Source organism: Nerophis ophidion, linkage group LG15, assembly GCF_033978795.1.
Source record: "Nerophis ophidion isolate RoL-2023_Sa linkage group LG15, RoL_Noph_v1.0, whole genome shotgun sequence".
Classification (NCBI taxonomy): Eukaryota; Metazoa; Chordata; class Actinopteri; order Syngnathiformes; family Syngnathidae; genus Nerophis; species Nerophis ophidion.
This window is the reverse complement of record NC_084625.1, coordinates 42987995-43002573: the sequence shown is the minus strand read 5'-3', so window position 1 is coordinate 43002573 and position 14579 is coordinate 42987995. Positions and strand designations below refer to the sequence as shown.

The 14579-nt window shown below is 39.4% G+C and overlaps 1 protein-coding gene across 1 annotated transcript in view; it reads left to right on the top strand.

Moving 5' to 3' along the window:
• Positions 1–14579, top strand: part of tgfbr1b (transforming growth factor, beta receptor 1 b) — a 126666-nt gene that overhangs the window by 90741 nt on the left and 21346 nt on the right. Inside the window, exons 5-8 of the mRNA XM_061922185.1 lie at positions 2634–2801; positions 6617–6773; positions 12280–12404; positions 12521–12651. Coding sequence (XP_061778169.1) covers positions 2634–2801; positions 6617–6773; positions 12280–12404; positions 12521–12651 — 581 coding nt within the window. The remainder of the gene's footprint in view (positions 1–2633; positions 2802–6616; positions 6774–12279; positions 12405–12520; positions 12652–14579) is intronic.

The window sequence follows — 14579 nt, the reverse complement described above, 5'->3', positions numbered from 1 at the left end:
GGGATACCCGGCGTCTTTTTGCGTCGTCCTTGCGCGTTTCGGGTTATAAATGGCTGCGAAAGTGTACTCACTTGTCGCAGTACCTACTCAGACTTCTTCTGTCCAGGTGAAAAGGATGATTTATGATCTACAATAAACTTAGTAGCAAGGAAGCAAGGACCCAGCAGACCACTTGATGTAAACATAGGCACGCAAGCTTGTGATCGCAGCGTCGCTATGAATAGTTTGTCTGCGTTAATGCTTATAATAACAATATCACTTGCTTAATAGTCATGTCATGTCATGAAATGTAAATGGAGTTTGCTGGCACTTTTTTAATGGTTATTTATTGGATTTTATGGGCGAAATAGTGGAGCACCCATTGGCTCCGCTGTAGGCTTTTATTTACATGTATATAATATTTAGACTGTATTAAATAAAAATCCATCAGTCATGTCTTTCATAATAATTGTGAACCATAGACAAAATTCCCCAAAAAGTGCCGTTCCCCTTTTAAGATATCCATTAAGGCCACAAATGGACCCAGTGGCCCAGAATGCACCAAATGGACCGCACCCTCACCCCCCTTCTTGTGCTGTTTTGGTGCATTCACAGCAAGCTTCCTTTTGTGGGGTTTGTTGGGACCTTTGTAGTTAAGGTTGGCCTTTCTTCAGCACGGCTCAGGTGTAGAGTGGTTGGCCCAACCCGATGGTTGCGGGTTCGATTCTCAGTCCCCCTGTGACCTCATCAAAGTATCCTTCAGCAAGAGAGTGAACCCCTAGTTTCTCCCGATGCTGTGTCATCAGTAGGTGAATGTGGTACTAGTGTCAAAGCGCTTGGAGTACCTTAAGGGTAGAAAAGCTCTACACATTTGTAATGCATTTACTGTTCAGGCTATTAGATCATCCCTAAGCAATGGCCTTTTTCACAATACTAGTGTATGGCCTCAATCCCTTTGGGATGCATCCATCCTCAAAGTCAAAGCACATCCCAAAATGTCCGAGAAGTCAAGTGCCTCTCATAATGCTCGGGGTGTCCTTATTCAATATTGATATCGGTTAATAAAACACATTTTGCATTTAAAATGCCCGATATAAGCAGTCCACTTGTGCATAGCCGGATAGCCATTAACCACCTAAATCTCCAAAAGGAACACAAGGTTGGTCTTTTCTTGTATTTTAGTCAATTCATTTACTAAAAGTAAACATGGTAGGCGATAGTACTAGGACCTTGCAGCTACACAACAGCTAAGCACACGATAGCACACAAGCTAGACATAGGTACGAAATGTCCTGAATTGAACAATATTGCGGTCTAAAACACTACATTTATCAACATAAACAAGCATCAAATAATTGTAGAGCAAAGGACTTATGAATTATAAAGTCTCAGAGGCATGTCCACATTGTTTAACTTTTTCTGCGCCATGAGCTTAACATTATGGATTATTGTAATCATTATGTGTCGCCAATGTTTTGTTGTTATGCTGTTAAATATTATAGTATTGGGTTGAAAATAAAACATATTTCACAGACTGACTTTGACTGAGCTATCCATGCATTTATGACATCAGGCCTAGATTACTGTACTTGTTTATGTGTAGACCTGGATCAGGGCTCTCTTCAGCGACTGCAGCACTTGCAGAATTCTGCTGCTCATTATTTAACCACAACTAAACCATGTCAGCACATTACCCCCGTACTGGCCTCCCTTCATTGGCGCCCAGTTACTTTCAGACTTCATTTTAAAGTTGTACTCATTGATTTTAAAGGGTTGCGCCAAATTGCCCCGCCCTATTTTATTGAGCCTTATTCTCCCAACAGGACCTTGGGGTCTTCAGACCTGCTTCTCCTGGCTATACCTCAAAGTAGAGGAGCTGGAGCCTTTTCAGCGGCAGGGCCTAGACTGCGGAACAGCCTTCCACTATCTATTCAATGCTCCTAATCTCTGAGCCAATTTACCGAATTTTTCGGACTATAAATCGCAGTTTTTTTTCATAGTTTGACCTGGGGTGCGATTTATACTCAGGAGCGACTTCTGTGTGAAATGAACACATTACCGTAAAGTATCAAATAATATTATTTAGCTCATTCACGTAAGAGACTAGACGTATAAGGTTTCATGGGATTTAGCGATTAGGAGTGACAGATTGTTTGGTAAACGTATAGCATGTTCTATATGTTATAGTTATTTGAATGACTCATACTATAATATGTTACGTTAACATACCAGGCACCTTCTCAGTTGGTTATTTATGCGTCATATAACGTACACTTATTCAGCCTGTTGTTCACTATTCTTTATTTATTTTAAATTTCCTTTCAAATGTCTATTTTTGGTGTTGGGTTTTATCAAATACATTTCCCCCAAAAATGCGACTTACACTCCAAAAAATACGGTAAATCTCGGTTAAAAACATATTTTTCTCCCTGGCTTTCCAATCCAGTTAGGCAGGTTATCTTGGTTGTTTTATTTCTTGTTTGATACATTTTTCAAATGTATTTATTACATTGTGTGCACTATTTTTTTAATTGTTTCTTATGTCTGTACAGCACTTTGGCAAACTGCGGTTGTTTTGAAATGTGCTACAGTATTTAAATTGATAAACTGAACTGAATTTAATAAACTAAATATCTTGCTGTTTGTCCTCTTAGATAATGGCACATGGACTCAGCTGTGGCTGGTGTCAGACTACCATGAGCACGGCTCCTTGTTTGACTACCTGAACCGCTACACTGTCACCGTTGAAGGCATGATTAAACTATCTCTGTCTACAGCCAGTGGCTTGGCACACCTCCACATGGAGATTGTGGGCACACAAGGTAAGTGACCCTGCATGCCTATTTGCACATGCATGCATGCATACATACATATGTGTGTATATATACATATATGCAGTACAAACGTTTGGACACCTTCTAATTGAATGGTAAATGGGTTATACTTGTATAGCGCTATTCTACCTTCAAGGTACTCAAAGTGCGGAGACCAGGGGTCCCCATACTACGGCCAACGTCCAAAATCCGGCCCGCGGGAAGTCCCAAGTTAAAAAAAAAAAAAAAATTATTATTTTATTTTATTTTTCATTTTAATTTTTTAAATCTGTCCTTTCTGATCCATTTTAGTGTTGTTACCTGTTGTGTCTCCTAGCCGCTCAGTAAATTAATTTCATTGTAAAATGCATTTTCCCATCAATAACATGACATCATCAGCGGCAAGTGCGCACTCTTTCAGTCAATTAGTGAGCGAGGAATATATATATATATTTATATGTATATATATATATATATATACATATATATGTATATATATATACATATATATATGTATATGTATATATATACATATATATATATATATATATATATATATATATATATATATATATATATATATATATATATACTATAAAAACAGTACAAATTTTTATATTTTCCTTTGTTTGTTTTTTATTGTAGCAACATGGTGCTGCATGTTTATATATATATATATATATATATATATATATATATATATATATATATATATATATATAAACATATATATATATATATATATATATATATATATATATATTTATATATATATATATATAAACATATATATATATAAACATATATATATATATAAACATATATATATATATATATATATAAACATATATATATATATATATATAAACATATATATAAACATATATATATATATATATATATATATATATATAAACATATATATATATATATATAAACATATATATATATATATATATATATATATAAACATATATATATATATATATATATATATATATATATATAAACATATATATATATATAGCCCGGCCCCGACCAAATTGTTGTAACCCAATGCGGACCCCGAGCGAAAAAGTTTGGGGACCCATGGTTTATCCATGCAAAACCCTAACCACGACCCATCAGGATCAAGTGTCTTGCTCAAGGACACAACGGACGTAACCAGGTTGGTAGAAGGTGGGGATCAAGCCAGGAAGCCCCGATTCAATGGGTTTTCTTTATTTTCATGAATATTTACTAGGGGTGTGGGGAAAAAATCGATTTGAATACGAATCGAATTTTTTTTTTTTATCAATCTAACAAACCACTACACAGCAATACCATAACAATGCAATCCAATTCCAAAACCAACCTGACCCAGCAACAATCGGAACTGCAATAAACAGAGCAATTGAGAAGACACAAGCAAGACACAAAACAAACCAAAAGTAGTGAAACAATAATGAATATTATCAACAACAGTATCAATATTAATTATAATTTCAGCATTGCAGTGATTAAAAATCCCTCATTGACATTATCATTAGACATTTCTGAAAATAACAAAAAGAACAATAGTGTCACAGTGGCTTACACTTGCATCGCATCTCATAAGTTTGACAACACACCGTGTCCAGTGTTTTCACAAAGATAAAATAAGTAATTTTTTTGGTTCGTTTAATAGTTAAAACAAATTTACATATTGCAATCAGTTGATAAAGCCCTACTATTTACATTGTAAATTGTCACTGAAGGCAACAAAACTATGAATGAACACATGTGGAGTTATGTTCTTAACAAAAAAAGGTAAAATAACTGAAAACATTGTTTTATATCGTAGTTTCTTCAAAATAGCCACCCTTTGCTCTGATTTCTGTTTTGCACACTCTTGGCATTCTCTCGATGAGCTTCAAGATGTAGTCATCTGAAAGGGTTTTTACTTCACAGGTGTCATAGTTTTGATACCTTCAGTGACAATCTACAATGTAAATAGTCTTGAAGATAAAGAAAACACATTGAAATGAGGTTTGTCCAAGCTTTTGGCAGCTTTTGGCCTGTAGATTGAGTGAGTGAGTGAGTGAGTGAGTGAGTGAGTGAGTGAGTGAGTGAGTGAGTGAGTGAGTGCAAAATATGCCGTTTTTTTAAAACTAAAATAGGGACTTTTATCGAGGCTAGAACCAATTATTCATGTTTACAATTACTATGGAGAACTCTGCTTCACTATACAAGCGTTTCGGTGGGCAAACCACGTTGATTAACCAATCAAGTTTGTAGATTGAAGTTCACTGTATTGATCTGTGGGTGTTGGTTTCATTTTGTGCAGTAGTAGACATGTTTTAAGACTCACGTTTATGATGTTTTCTGGGGTTTATGGAAGAGTGTGTTGATTTTAAAAGATAATGTAATTGTACTCACTATGATATGCTTTAGTGTGTGACCAAGTCAGCTGTAGTATGTAGGAATGAGGGGTGTTAGGACAATCTACACAAAATGTCCCCTAAAGACTTCCATATGTTTTTGCTGTCCGTCACTTTTAATGTGTATCGTGTTGGAAATGGCTTTCCCTTTGCCCCAAACTGAAAGTTCCAAACCAAAATAATCCAATCTCTATTACGTGTACGGTTACACCTTCAGTCTTCATCATTCTCCACTCGTCTTGTCATTTGCCATGACCGCCATAGTGGTGTCATAGCAAGTTCTGTTCACACAAGGTCAGACCGCACAATGCTCGGCAAGGCTTAGCAATTCACTTAAGAGCTACATCCCCGACTGGGTTAGAATATTAAACATTGCACAAGAATAGTTTGCTTGGAAAGGTTGTCAGAAGTATAATACACATTAGTTTTACAGAGAACAGTAGTTTGAAGTTCTTGTAAAATACAATTTGACTTGTGTGACAAAGTATTGAGTAATCAAATCAATAGGTACATTTTTTTTTTGTATCAGAATGTAATTTCTATTGTATTGTGCCTTGGGAAGTTAAGTTAGTACTCCAAATTCTTTCATTTAAATGTTTATTATTAGATACAATTAAATAAGTTTTTCTAAAAGTATCAATATTTCGATACCAAGACGCAAAAAATACATTGACATCTGCTTTTTTCGGTATCGTCGAATATTGTATAACAATTTTTACTTGGCAAAATGCGTAAATTGTCAGTGCGTCAGTGCAGAAGAACACCTGCTGTCTTAAACAATTGATCTAGTGCATTGGTTCTCAAATGGGGGTACGCGTACCCCTGGGGGTACTTGAAGGTATGCCAAGGGGTATGGGAGATTTTTTTTTTATATTCTAAAAATATCAACAATTCAAAAATCCTTTATATTGAATAATACTTCAACAAAATATGAATGTAAGTTCATAAACTGTGAAAAAGAAATGCAACAAGGCAATATTCAGTGTTGACAGCTAGATTTTGTACTTGACATTTTAAAACACTTCAATAAAGTAGTGATTTTAGGCTTCGGTATTTTTTTTTTGTATCGAATAAGTATCGAGACTGGTGGAAATTCATGGATATTGACTACTGAAAATCTGTTATCGTGACGACTCTACTATTTGAAGTTCTCCAACTACCGTTATTGTAAACCCCTTTTTTGTTTGGACACTGGACTTAGCGGAATGCTAAGCAAACAAACGGACCAGTTTGTTAGGCGTGATGTTTGGCCATGCAATAACGAGATCAGAAAGAGTCTGATGAAAACTTGATCAAAAAGCGGGGCGTACAAAAACTGAAGTACCACTGTAAATTTTATATAAGATTATAAATGTTTGGCTCTGATTTGCAATGAGAAGTGTTCAGTGAGCGAAGGGTATTTATCGTCCTTATCCCTCTCCCCAGGTAAACCAGCAATTGCCCACAGAGATCTGAAGTCAAAGAACATTCTGGTAAAGAAGAATGGGACCTGCTGCATTGCAGACTTGGGTCTAGCTGTCCGGCACGACTCAGCTACTGACACCATTGACATTGCTCCAAATCACAGAGTGGGAACAAAAAGGTAAGAAATTAGATTGTTGTACTATGGAAGTGGCTATGAGATTTATACTGCACGGGTGGAAGTGTAAAAACTAGCAGAACATTTGCATTCCAGCATATAAGTCACCTGGTACTTTTGTCAGTTCATCGATACAGTTGGTGGACCTCGGGTGTCAGTAGGGACTCTAACCAGACAACATCGGCCAATGAAGTCTTTTTGGCTCTCCAGACATTAAGCTAATGACTCCAGACTACTCAAACTAATTCACAAGCTATAATTAGCTCTGCCTCTCTGGATTAGTCCTAACTAATGTGTGCAAGAACTAATGCAGATAAATGCATTGCCAACAGTAGGAAGTAATGATTTTGGTCATTAGTGCGCCTCTTGTTAAACAGGTAGTGAAGAACCTCAAAGGATTATTAATATTAACAAGGTAACACGTTTGCACTGAACTTTGATGCCGTGAAGAACACTATGAAAACGGAGTAATTCTTCATTGGATACTTTACTCACCTAATCTTCACCTGCAGGTATCAGACTGAGACAAATAAGACCTTGTTTGACACCATTGTAGATTAGGGTTGTACAGTATACCGGCATTAGTATAGTACTGCGATACTAATTAATCATATTCTGTACTATAACGCCTCTGAAAAGTACCCGTCGTCGTCACATTGTGCCATTGCTGGTTTATGAGCAGAGGAACATTTTCGGTAGCGCACCCGAAACGTGTATGATTGTCCTCCTGTTGATGGGATTGCCTTCAGGAGAATGCCTGTGCGTGAAGTCTTTTAAAGTGGGGAGACTGGTGCTCAGACAGCCCCTCACATGGTCCTTGGCAAAGAGAAGGCCAGGGTCCAATGGCATGGAGACCAAGACAATTGGGGTTCCATGTTTGCTGCAGCCTTCTTCCGCCTTTGTGACCGTTGTGGAGCTTCTATGCCAGTGGTTCTCAAATGGGGGTACGCGTACCCCTGGGGGTACTTTAAGGTATGCCAAGGGGTACGTGAGATTTTTGCCAAATATTCTAAAAATAGCAACAATTCAAAAACCCTTTATAAATATATTTATTGAATAATACTTCAACAAAATATGAATTTAAGTTCATAAACTGTGAAAAGAAATGCAACAATGCAATATTCAGTGTTGACAGCTAGATTTTTTTGTGGACATGTTCCGTAAATATTGATGTTAAAGATTTATTTTTTGGGGAAGAAATGTTTAGAATTAAGTCCATGAATCCAGATGGATCTCTATTACAATCCCCAAAGAGAGCACTTTAAGTTGATGATTACTTCTATGTGTAGAAGTCTTTTAGTCATTTTTATATATTTTTTTCCGAATAGTTCGAGAAAGACCACTACAAATTAGCAATATTTTGCACTGTTTTACAATTTAATAAATCAGAGACTGATGACATAGTACTGTATTTTACTTCTTTATCTCTTTTTTTCAACCAAAAATGCTTTGCTCTGATTAGGGGGTACTTGAACTAAAAATATGTTCACGGGGTACATCACTGAAAAGAGGTTGAGTACCACTGTTCTATGCAACCATCATCCGCTTACTCCGCCGTTGAGGTCTTTTTCAACGAGGGAGACGCGCAGACTCCGTCACTTCTTGGCTGTGCATAGCTGTATCCGGTGTCAAGGGAAACCCAGGACGACCGGCACCTCCTCACAGATGCAGGAGGATGCCGGAGCTCCAGTCTGTCAGAGGATCGCCTATGGTGCGCCTACCAGCACTTGTTTTCCTGTCAGGGTGTGCTCCCCTAGCCTTTTGTCTTCCCAGACTAACCCACAAGGCAGCGGGGTAGTGGTTGGGTGATGCCAGGGCGTGTCCACAAAGTGGGCCTGCGCATCACGGCTCTGAGGAGCACTGCAGCTCCGAGACCCCCTGCCATGTTTGCCTTTGGCCATGGGGCCCTCGGTACCGTGTGTGGCCACGTGGAGGCCTGGCAGGAGTCTTGGTGAAGGAGAGACTGTGTACCGGCAGGAGAAGACCGACGCACAATGCTGCTTCTCCGTTCACCACAAGGGCGAGACAGTGGCAGTGTTTGTAAGCGAGAGGTTAGCAAGCAGGTGGGAAGTAACCATGCAACCGTCGCTCTAACTACTGCACAAGACGCATCACAACACCCTGTAGGCGGGGGCCACACACACGCACAATCAGAGTACATACAAGCAGACACAGTGTGTAGACAGAAAAAGGAGAAGGGATGCATTTTGGCTTGAAAACTAGCGATGAAGGTGGAGTTATAACATTGAAACGCCCTCAGGAAGAGGTGCTTTAAAACATGGCTGGCTAGCTAGCTAGCGGCAAACGTCCATTCGCAGTCGGCAGTGTTTTAGCTTCTTCTAAATCACTAATCCTCGCCTCCATGGGGACAAATAAAGTACGTTTCTTACAAGTATCATCCCTGCAGGACAAGGAATAGTTAAACCTGTTTCATGTCAAAATGTAAACAAACGCCATTGGTGGATCTACACCTAACAGCCGCTGTAATGATACCAAGTACAGGAGCGTATGTAGTCCATACTAGTATGATTGTCTACTTTTTGGCATCACAACATCTTCTTTGGGGTTTTTTTTTCATGTAAATTATGTTTATAAACTCAGGAATTATGTCCCTGGACACATGAGGGCTTTGAATATGACCAATTTATGAACATGTAACGACTTGGTATCGGATTGTTACCTAAATTTGTGGTGTCATCCAAAACTAATGTAAAGCATCCAAACATCCATCCATTTTCTACCGCTTATTCCCTTTGGGGTCGCGGGGGGCGCTGGTGCCTATCTCAGCTATAATCAAGGGCAAGGCGGCGTACACCCTGGACAAGTCGCCTCCTCATCGCAGAACATCCAAACAACAGAAGAATAAATGATTATTACATTTTAACAGAAGTGCACCGCCCGAATGCAGCTTAGATTGGCTTCAGCAACCCCAAAAGGGACAAGCAGTAGAAAATGGATGGATGGATAGATAGAACATGTTAAGAGAATGTAAGCAGACATTAACAGTAAATGAACAAGTATATCAATAATTCATTTTCTACCCATCCCTCCATCCATTTTCGACCGCTTGTCCCTTTTGGGGTCGCGAGGGTGCTGGTGCCTATCTCAGCTGCATTCGGGCGGAAGGCGGGATACACCCTGGACAAGTGGCCACTTCATCACAGGGCCAACAGAGACGGACAACATTCATGATGGGGCGGTATAGCTCGGTTGGTAGAGTGGCTGTGCCAACAACTTGAAGGTTGCAGGTTCGATCCCCGCTTCCGCCATCCTAGTCACTGCCGTTGTGTCCTTGGGCAAGACACTTTACCCACCTGCTCCCAGTGCCACCCACACTGGTTTAAATGTAAAAATTAGATATTGGGTTTCACTATATACTGTAAAAGTGCTTTGAGTCACTAGAGAAAAAGCGCTATGTAAATATACTTCACTTCACTTCACACTCACATTCACACACTAGGGCCAATTTAGTGTTGCCAATCAACCTATCCCCAGGTGCATGTCTTTGGAAGTGGGAGGAAGCCGTAGTACGGGCAAAAACATGCAAACTCCATACAGAAAGATCCCGAGCCCGGATTGAACCGAGGAATACTCAGGACCTTCGTATTGTTAGGCACATGCTCTAACCCCTGTGGCACCGTGCTTCCCTCTCATTTTCTACCACTTGTCCTTAATAATTTTGACAAAATAATAGAATGGAAAATGACTCAATATGTTACTGCATACGTCAGCAGCTAAATTAGGAGCCTTTGTTTACTTACTAATAAACGACAAGTTGTCTTGCATGTTCACTATTTTATTTAAGGACAAACTTGCAATAAGAAAAATATGTTTAATGTACCGTAAGATTATTTTGTTAAAGCCAATAATGCAATTTTTTGTGGTCCACTTTATTTAAAAAAAGTATCGGCGTAATTTTGGTACACTATTGTAGATACTGTTGGGCCCAGAATTGTGCATACCCTCATCATGAGCATGAATGTCATATTCTTTAATGATTCGTTTGAACTGTTTCTTTTCCAGGGTGGAGTGATGATTAGATTAATGAATACAATTTGGTGCACAATTTGTGTTTGAGATATTTCCTATTAATGCCCAGTCACAAGTATACATACATTAACAAAAAACTAGGGGTATCCGGATTCAACTTTTTACTTCCGATTTAGATCCGATATCAGCTGGAATCAAACATTCCTGTATATTTTTGTAGTTGGGAATGTTAGAAAAAGATAGGTATGATAAACTCTAAGTTATTTATTATTAGTGTTTTTCAACTACTGTGCCGCGACACACTGGTGTACCGTGAGATATTGTTTGGTGTGCCATGGGAAATTATGCAATTTCACCTACTTAGTCAGAAAACTATTTTTTCCAAACCAACAATTCTAATCTGCAAACAATGTGCCGTTGTAGAGTGTCTGTGCTGTCTGGACATCAGCGGAGTAAACATGTAATACTCTTCCGTACCAGTAGGTGGCAGCAGGTAGCCCATTGCTTTGTAAGCCTACTTTGAGACAAGAGAAATGAATGACGGTTATGGTTTGGAGTCATATAAAACAATTGCGTCAGGTATTTGATGAGAACGACTTTATATTGTCAATGTAGGCTATTGAGTTTCGTTTTTGAACATTTTCTGCTGGTGGTGTCCGTCATGTATTGGTTACACGGGTCACAGGATAATACCGGAACCATTGTATGGAGAACTTAAGGGCGGGGGACACAGGATATGATGACGTGTTGTGTGTTGGACACCTGGAAGTGGAAAAAGTAAGAGCAGGAATAAAAGGCAGAAAAAGACAATAAGCTTTCTTTTGATGTATTACTAAGCTTAGATTGCTAATAAGTGACAAGTTTGGCACACAACATGGCAATGAGGATGGGATAGTGTCCCCCTGGATTTTTTCAATGAAAAAAATGTGCCTTGGCTCAAAAAAGGTTGAAGAACACTATTAATAACTGTCTGGAATGGACTTATGCTGTCTTTAGGTTAAAGTGGAATAATTTTTTTTTTGCTAAAGTTAAAGTACCAATGATTGTCACACACACATGAGGGGTGGCGAAATTATTCCCTGCATTTGACCCATCACCCTTGATCTCCCCCTGGGAGATGAGGGGAGCAGTGAGCAACAGCGATGGCTGCGCCCGGGAATCATTTTTGGTGATTTAACCCCCAGTTCCAACCCTTGATGGGCAAGCACCTAATGGCCACAATAATTCATTAAGTAATTTGAAAGATACGGACACGTTTATTACTGAATATTTTCTAATACAGTTTATATATATTTTCAAATGTTTTCTTTTTTTTTCCTTTAAGTTTGTATGGTGATTATCATTATTGTTATTTATGTGGTACTCGTTAATAGTTTATTATTATTATTGTCATTTATTTAAATAGGTTTTGCTTTTGGTTGAATCGTGTATGTAGAAATGTTCTTCATAATAACAGCACTCACACAAATAACTGATGATTGCTACAATTATCATATTGGACAATTACTGTTATTTCCAGGTACATGGCCCCAGAAGTACTGGACGACTCCATAAACATGAAACACTTTGAATCTTTCAAGCGGGCGGATATTTATGCCATGGGATTGGTCTTCTGGGAGATTGCCAGTCGTTGCTCCATGGGAGGTGAGGATCAAATCACACACTGTCATGCAAGGTGCTGAGGTTGACAAATTGATAGCATAAAACCCATAGTCCTACTGTATTAATACCTAACATCCACATTCTTTTGTCCAAACCAGGGATTCATGAGGACTACCAGCTGCCATACTATGACCTGGTTCAGTCTGATCCATCAGTGGAAGAAATGAGGAAGGTGGTTTGTGAGCAGAAGCTTCGCCCTAACATTCCCAACCGTTGGCAGAGCTGTGAGGTGATACAAACGCTCCATGCTAAATATTTTTGCTGGATGACATTAATAGACATTTTTATTCATTCCGACCTCTACATTTGTCAACAAATACAACTGTATATAAGTTATATATATAACTGTATACAGTAAAAGCAGCAAAAAGTAGTCCCTCCAGGAATTTGCAATATTGCAAGAGTAAAATTTCCCACAAATTGAACTAATCCCTGCGAATTATGCACGGCCTCGCAACTTTCTTCAATGCTCTCATCTTTGCCGCACATTTTGGACATTCAGCGTTATTTTTGCCAATCGAATTTTTGTGTCTGTTCAACGCTCAAACGCACTCAGCGGTCCAGTCAAATTGTTTGTGTCTTTCGTAGATGAAGCAGGAAATAATAACATGATATAAAGTAAATAAATTTCATTTATAAAGCGCTTTTCACAGATAAAATCGCAAAACGCTAAGGGCGTAGCGGTACACAAAAATTTGGGTTCGGTACGTACCTCGGTTCAGAGGTCACGGTTCGGTTCATTTTCAGTACAGTAAGAAAACAACAAAATATAATTTTTTTTGTTATTTACCAAATTTGGTAAATCTTCCCACAAATAAATGGGTTGTACTTGTATAGCGCTTTTCTACCTTCAAGGTACTCAAAGCGCTTTGACACTACTTCCGCATTTACCCATTCACACACACATTCACACACTGATGGAGGGAGCTGCCATGCAAGGCGCCAACCAGCACCCATCAGGAGCAAGGGTGAAGTGTCTTGCTCAGGACACAACGGACGTGACGAGGTTGGTACTAGGTGGGATTTGAACCAGTGACCCTCGGGTTGCGCACGGCCACTCTCCCACTGCGCCACGCCGTCCCTCAAAAATATTTTTCTTAGTGGAATATTTGATGTGAAGTAATCAGAACCTTGGATAGGTCAATAATTCATTGATTTTGATTCAATATTTTGTTTTGCCATCTGCCATCCGGGAGGGACTCAAAGTAAAGCCGCTGCTCCTTCACATCGAGAGGAGCCAGATGAGGTGGTTCGGGCATCTGGTCAGGATGCCACCCGAACGCCTCCCTAGGGAGGTGTTTAGGGCACGTCCAACCGGTGTAAGGCCACGGGGAAGACCCAGGACACGTTGGGAAGACTATGTCTCCCGGCTGGCCTGGGAACGCCTTGGGATCCCCCGGGAAGAGCTAGACGAAGTGGCTGGGGAGAGGGAAGTCTGGGTTTCCCTGCTTAGGCTGTTGCCCCCGCGACCCGACCTCGGATAAGCGGAAGATGATGGATGGATGGATGGATGGATTTTGTTTTGAGCAATGACAGTTTGAAAGAAAAAAAAACACCTTTGTTTTATTAGTCAAAATTGCAACTTTGTCTAAATTACATTTAGCCTTTAAGCTTTTTTATTTCACTTTTGTTTATTTTAATAGTATTTTTAGAATGTGCCGTGGGCCTTTAAAACATTAGCTGCGGGCCGCAAATGGCCTCCGGGGCACACTTTTGACACCCCCGCTACAGATAATAAAAAATAAAATCTGATAAATCTATGGGTGAAAACAGAGCCAGGCGACACATGCGCATTTATCATAACTCTCTCGCTCTCTCTCTCTCTGCCCCTCCCTCACGAATGCTGCTGCGTGCATCATTTGTTTTGTTTTTAACCCCTTCTTATCCCTGAACGTACATTGAAAATACACACAACCCTGACTTAAAATGCCGGACATTTAAGGCATTTAAGAAACTCCACCCGGACAGCCTGCAAAAGATGACATATCCGGTGAAAAAAGGAGGTGTGGTCAGTCTATCGTAGCCCGGGCGCTGCTAGCATGCCGTGTGTTGTACCTCGGTGTGCATTGTTTACACAACGTGCGGTACGCTACTTAATATGTCCGTGTGGAAACTCGTTCGCCGCCCGACCACACCACCACAAATAGATGACTGACC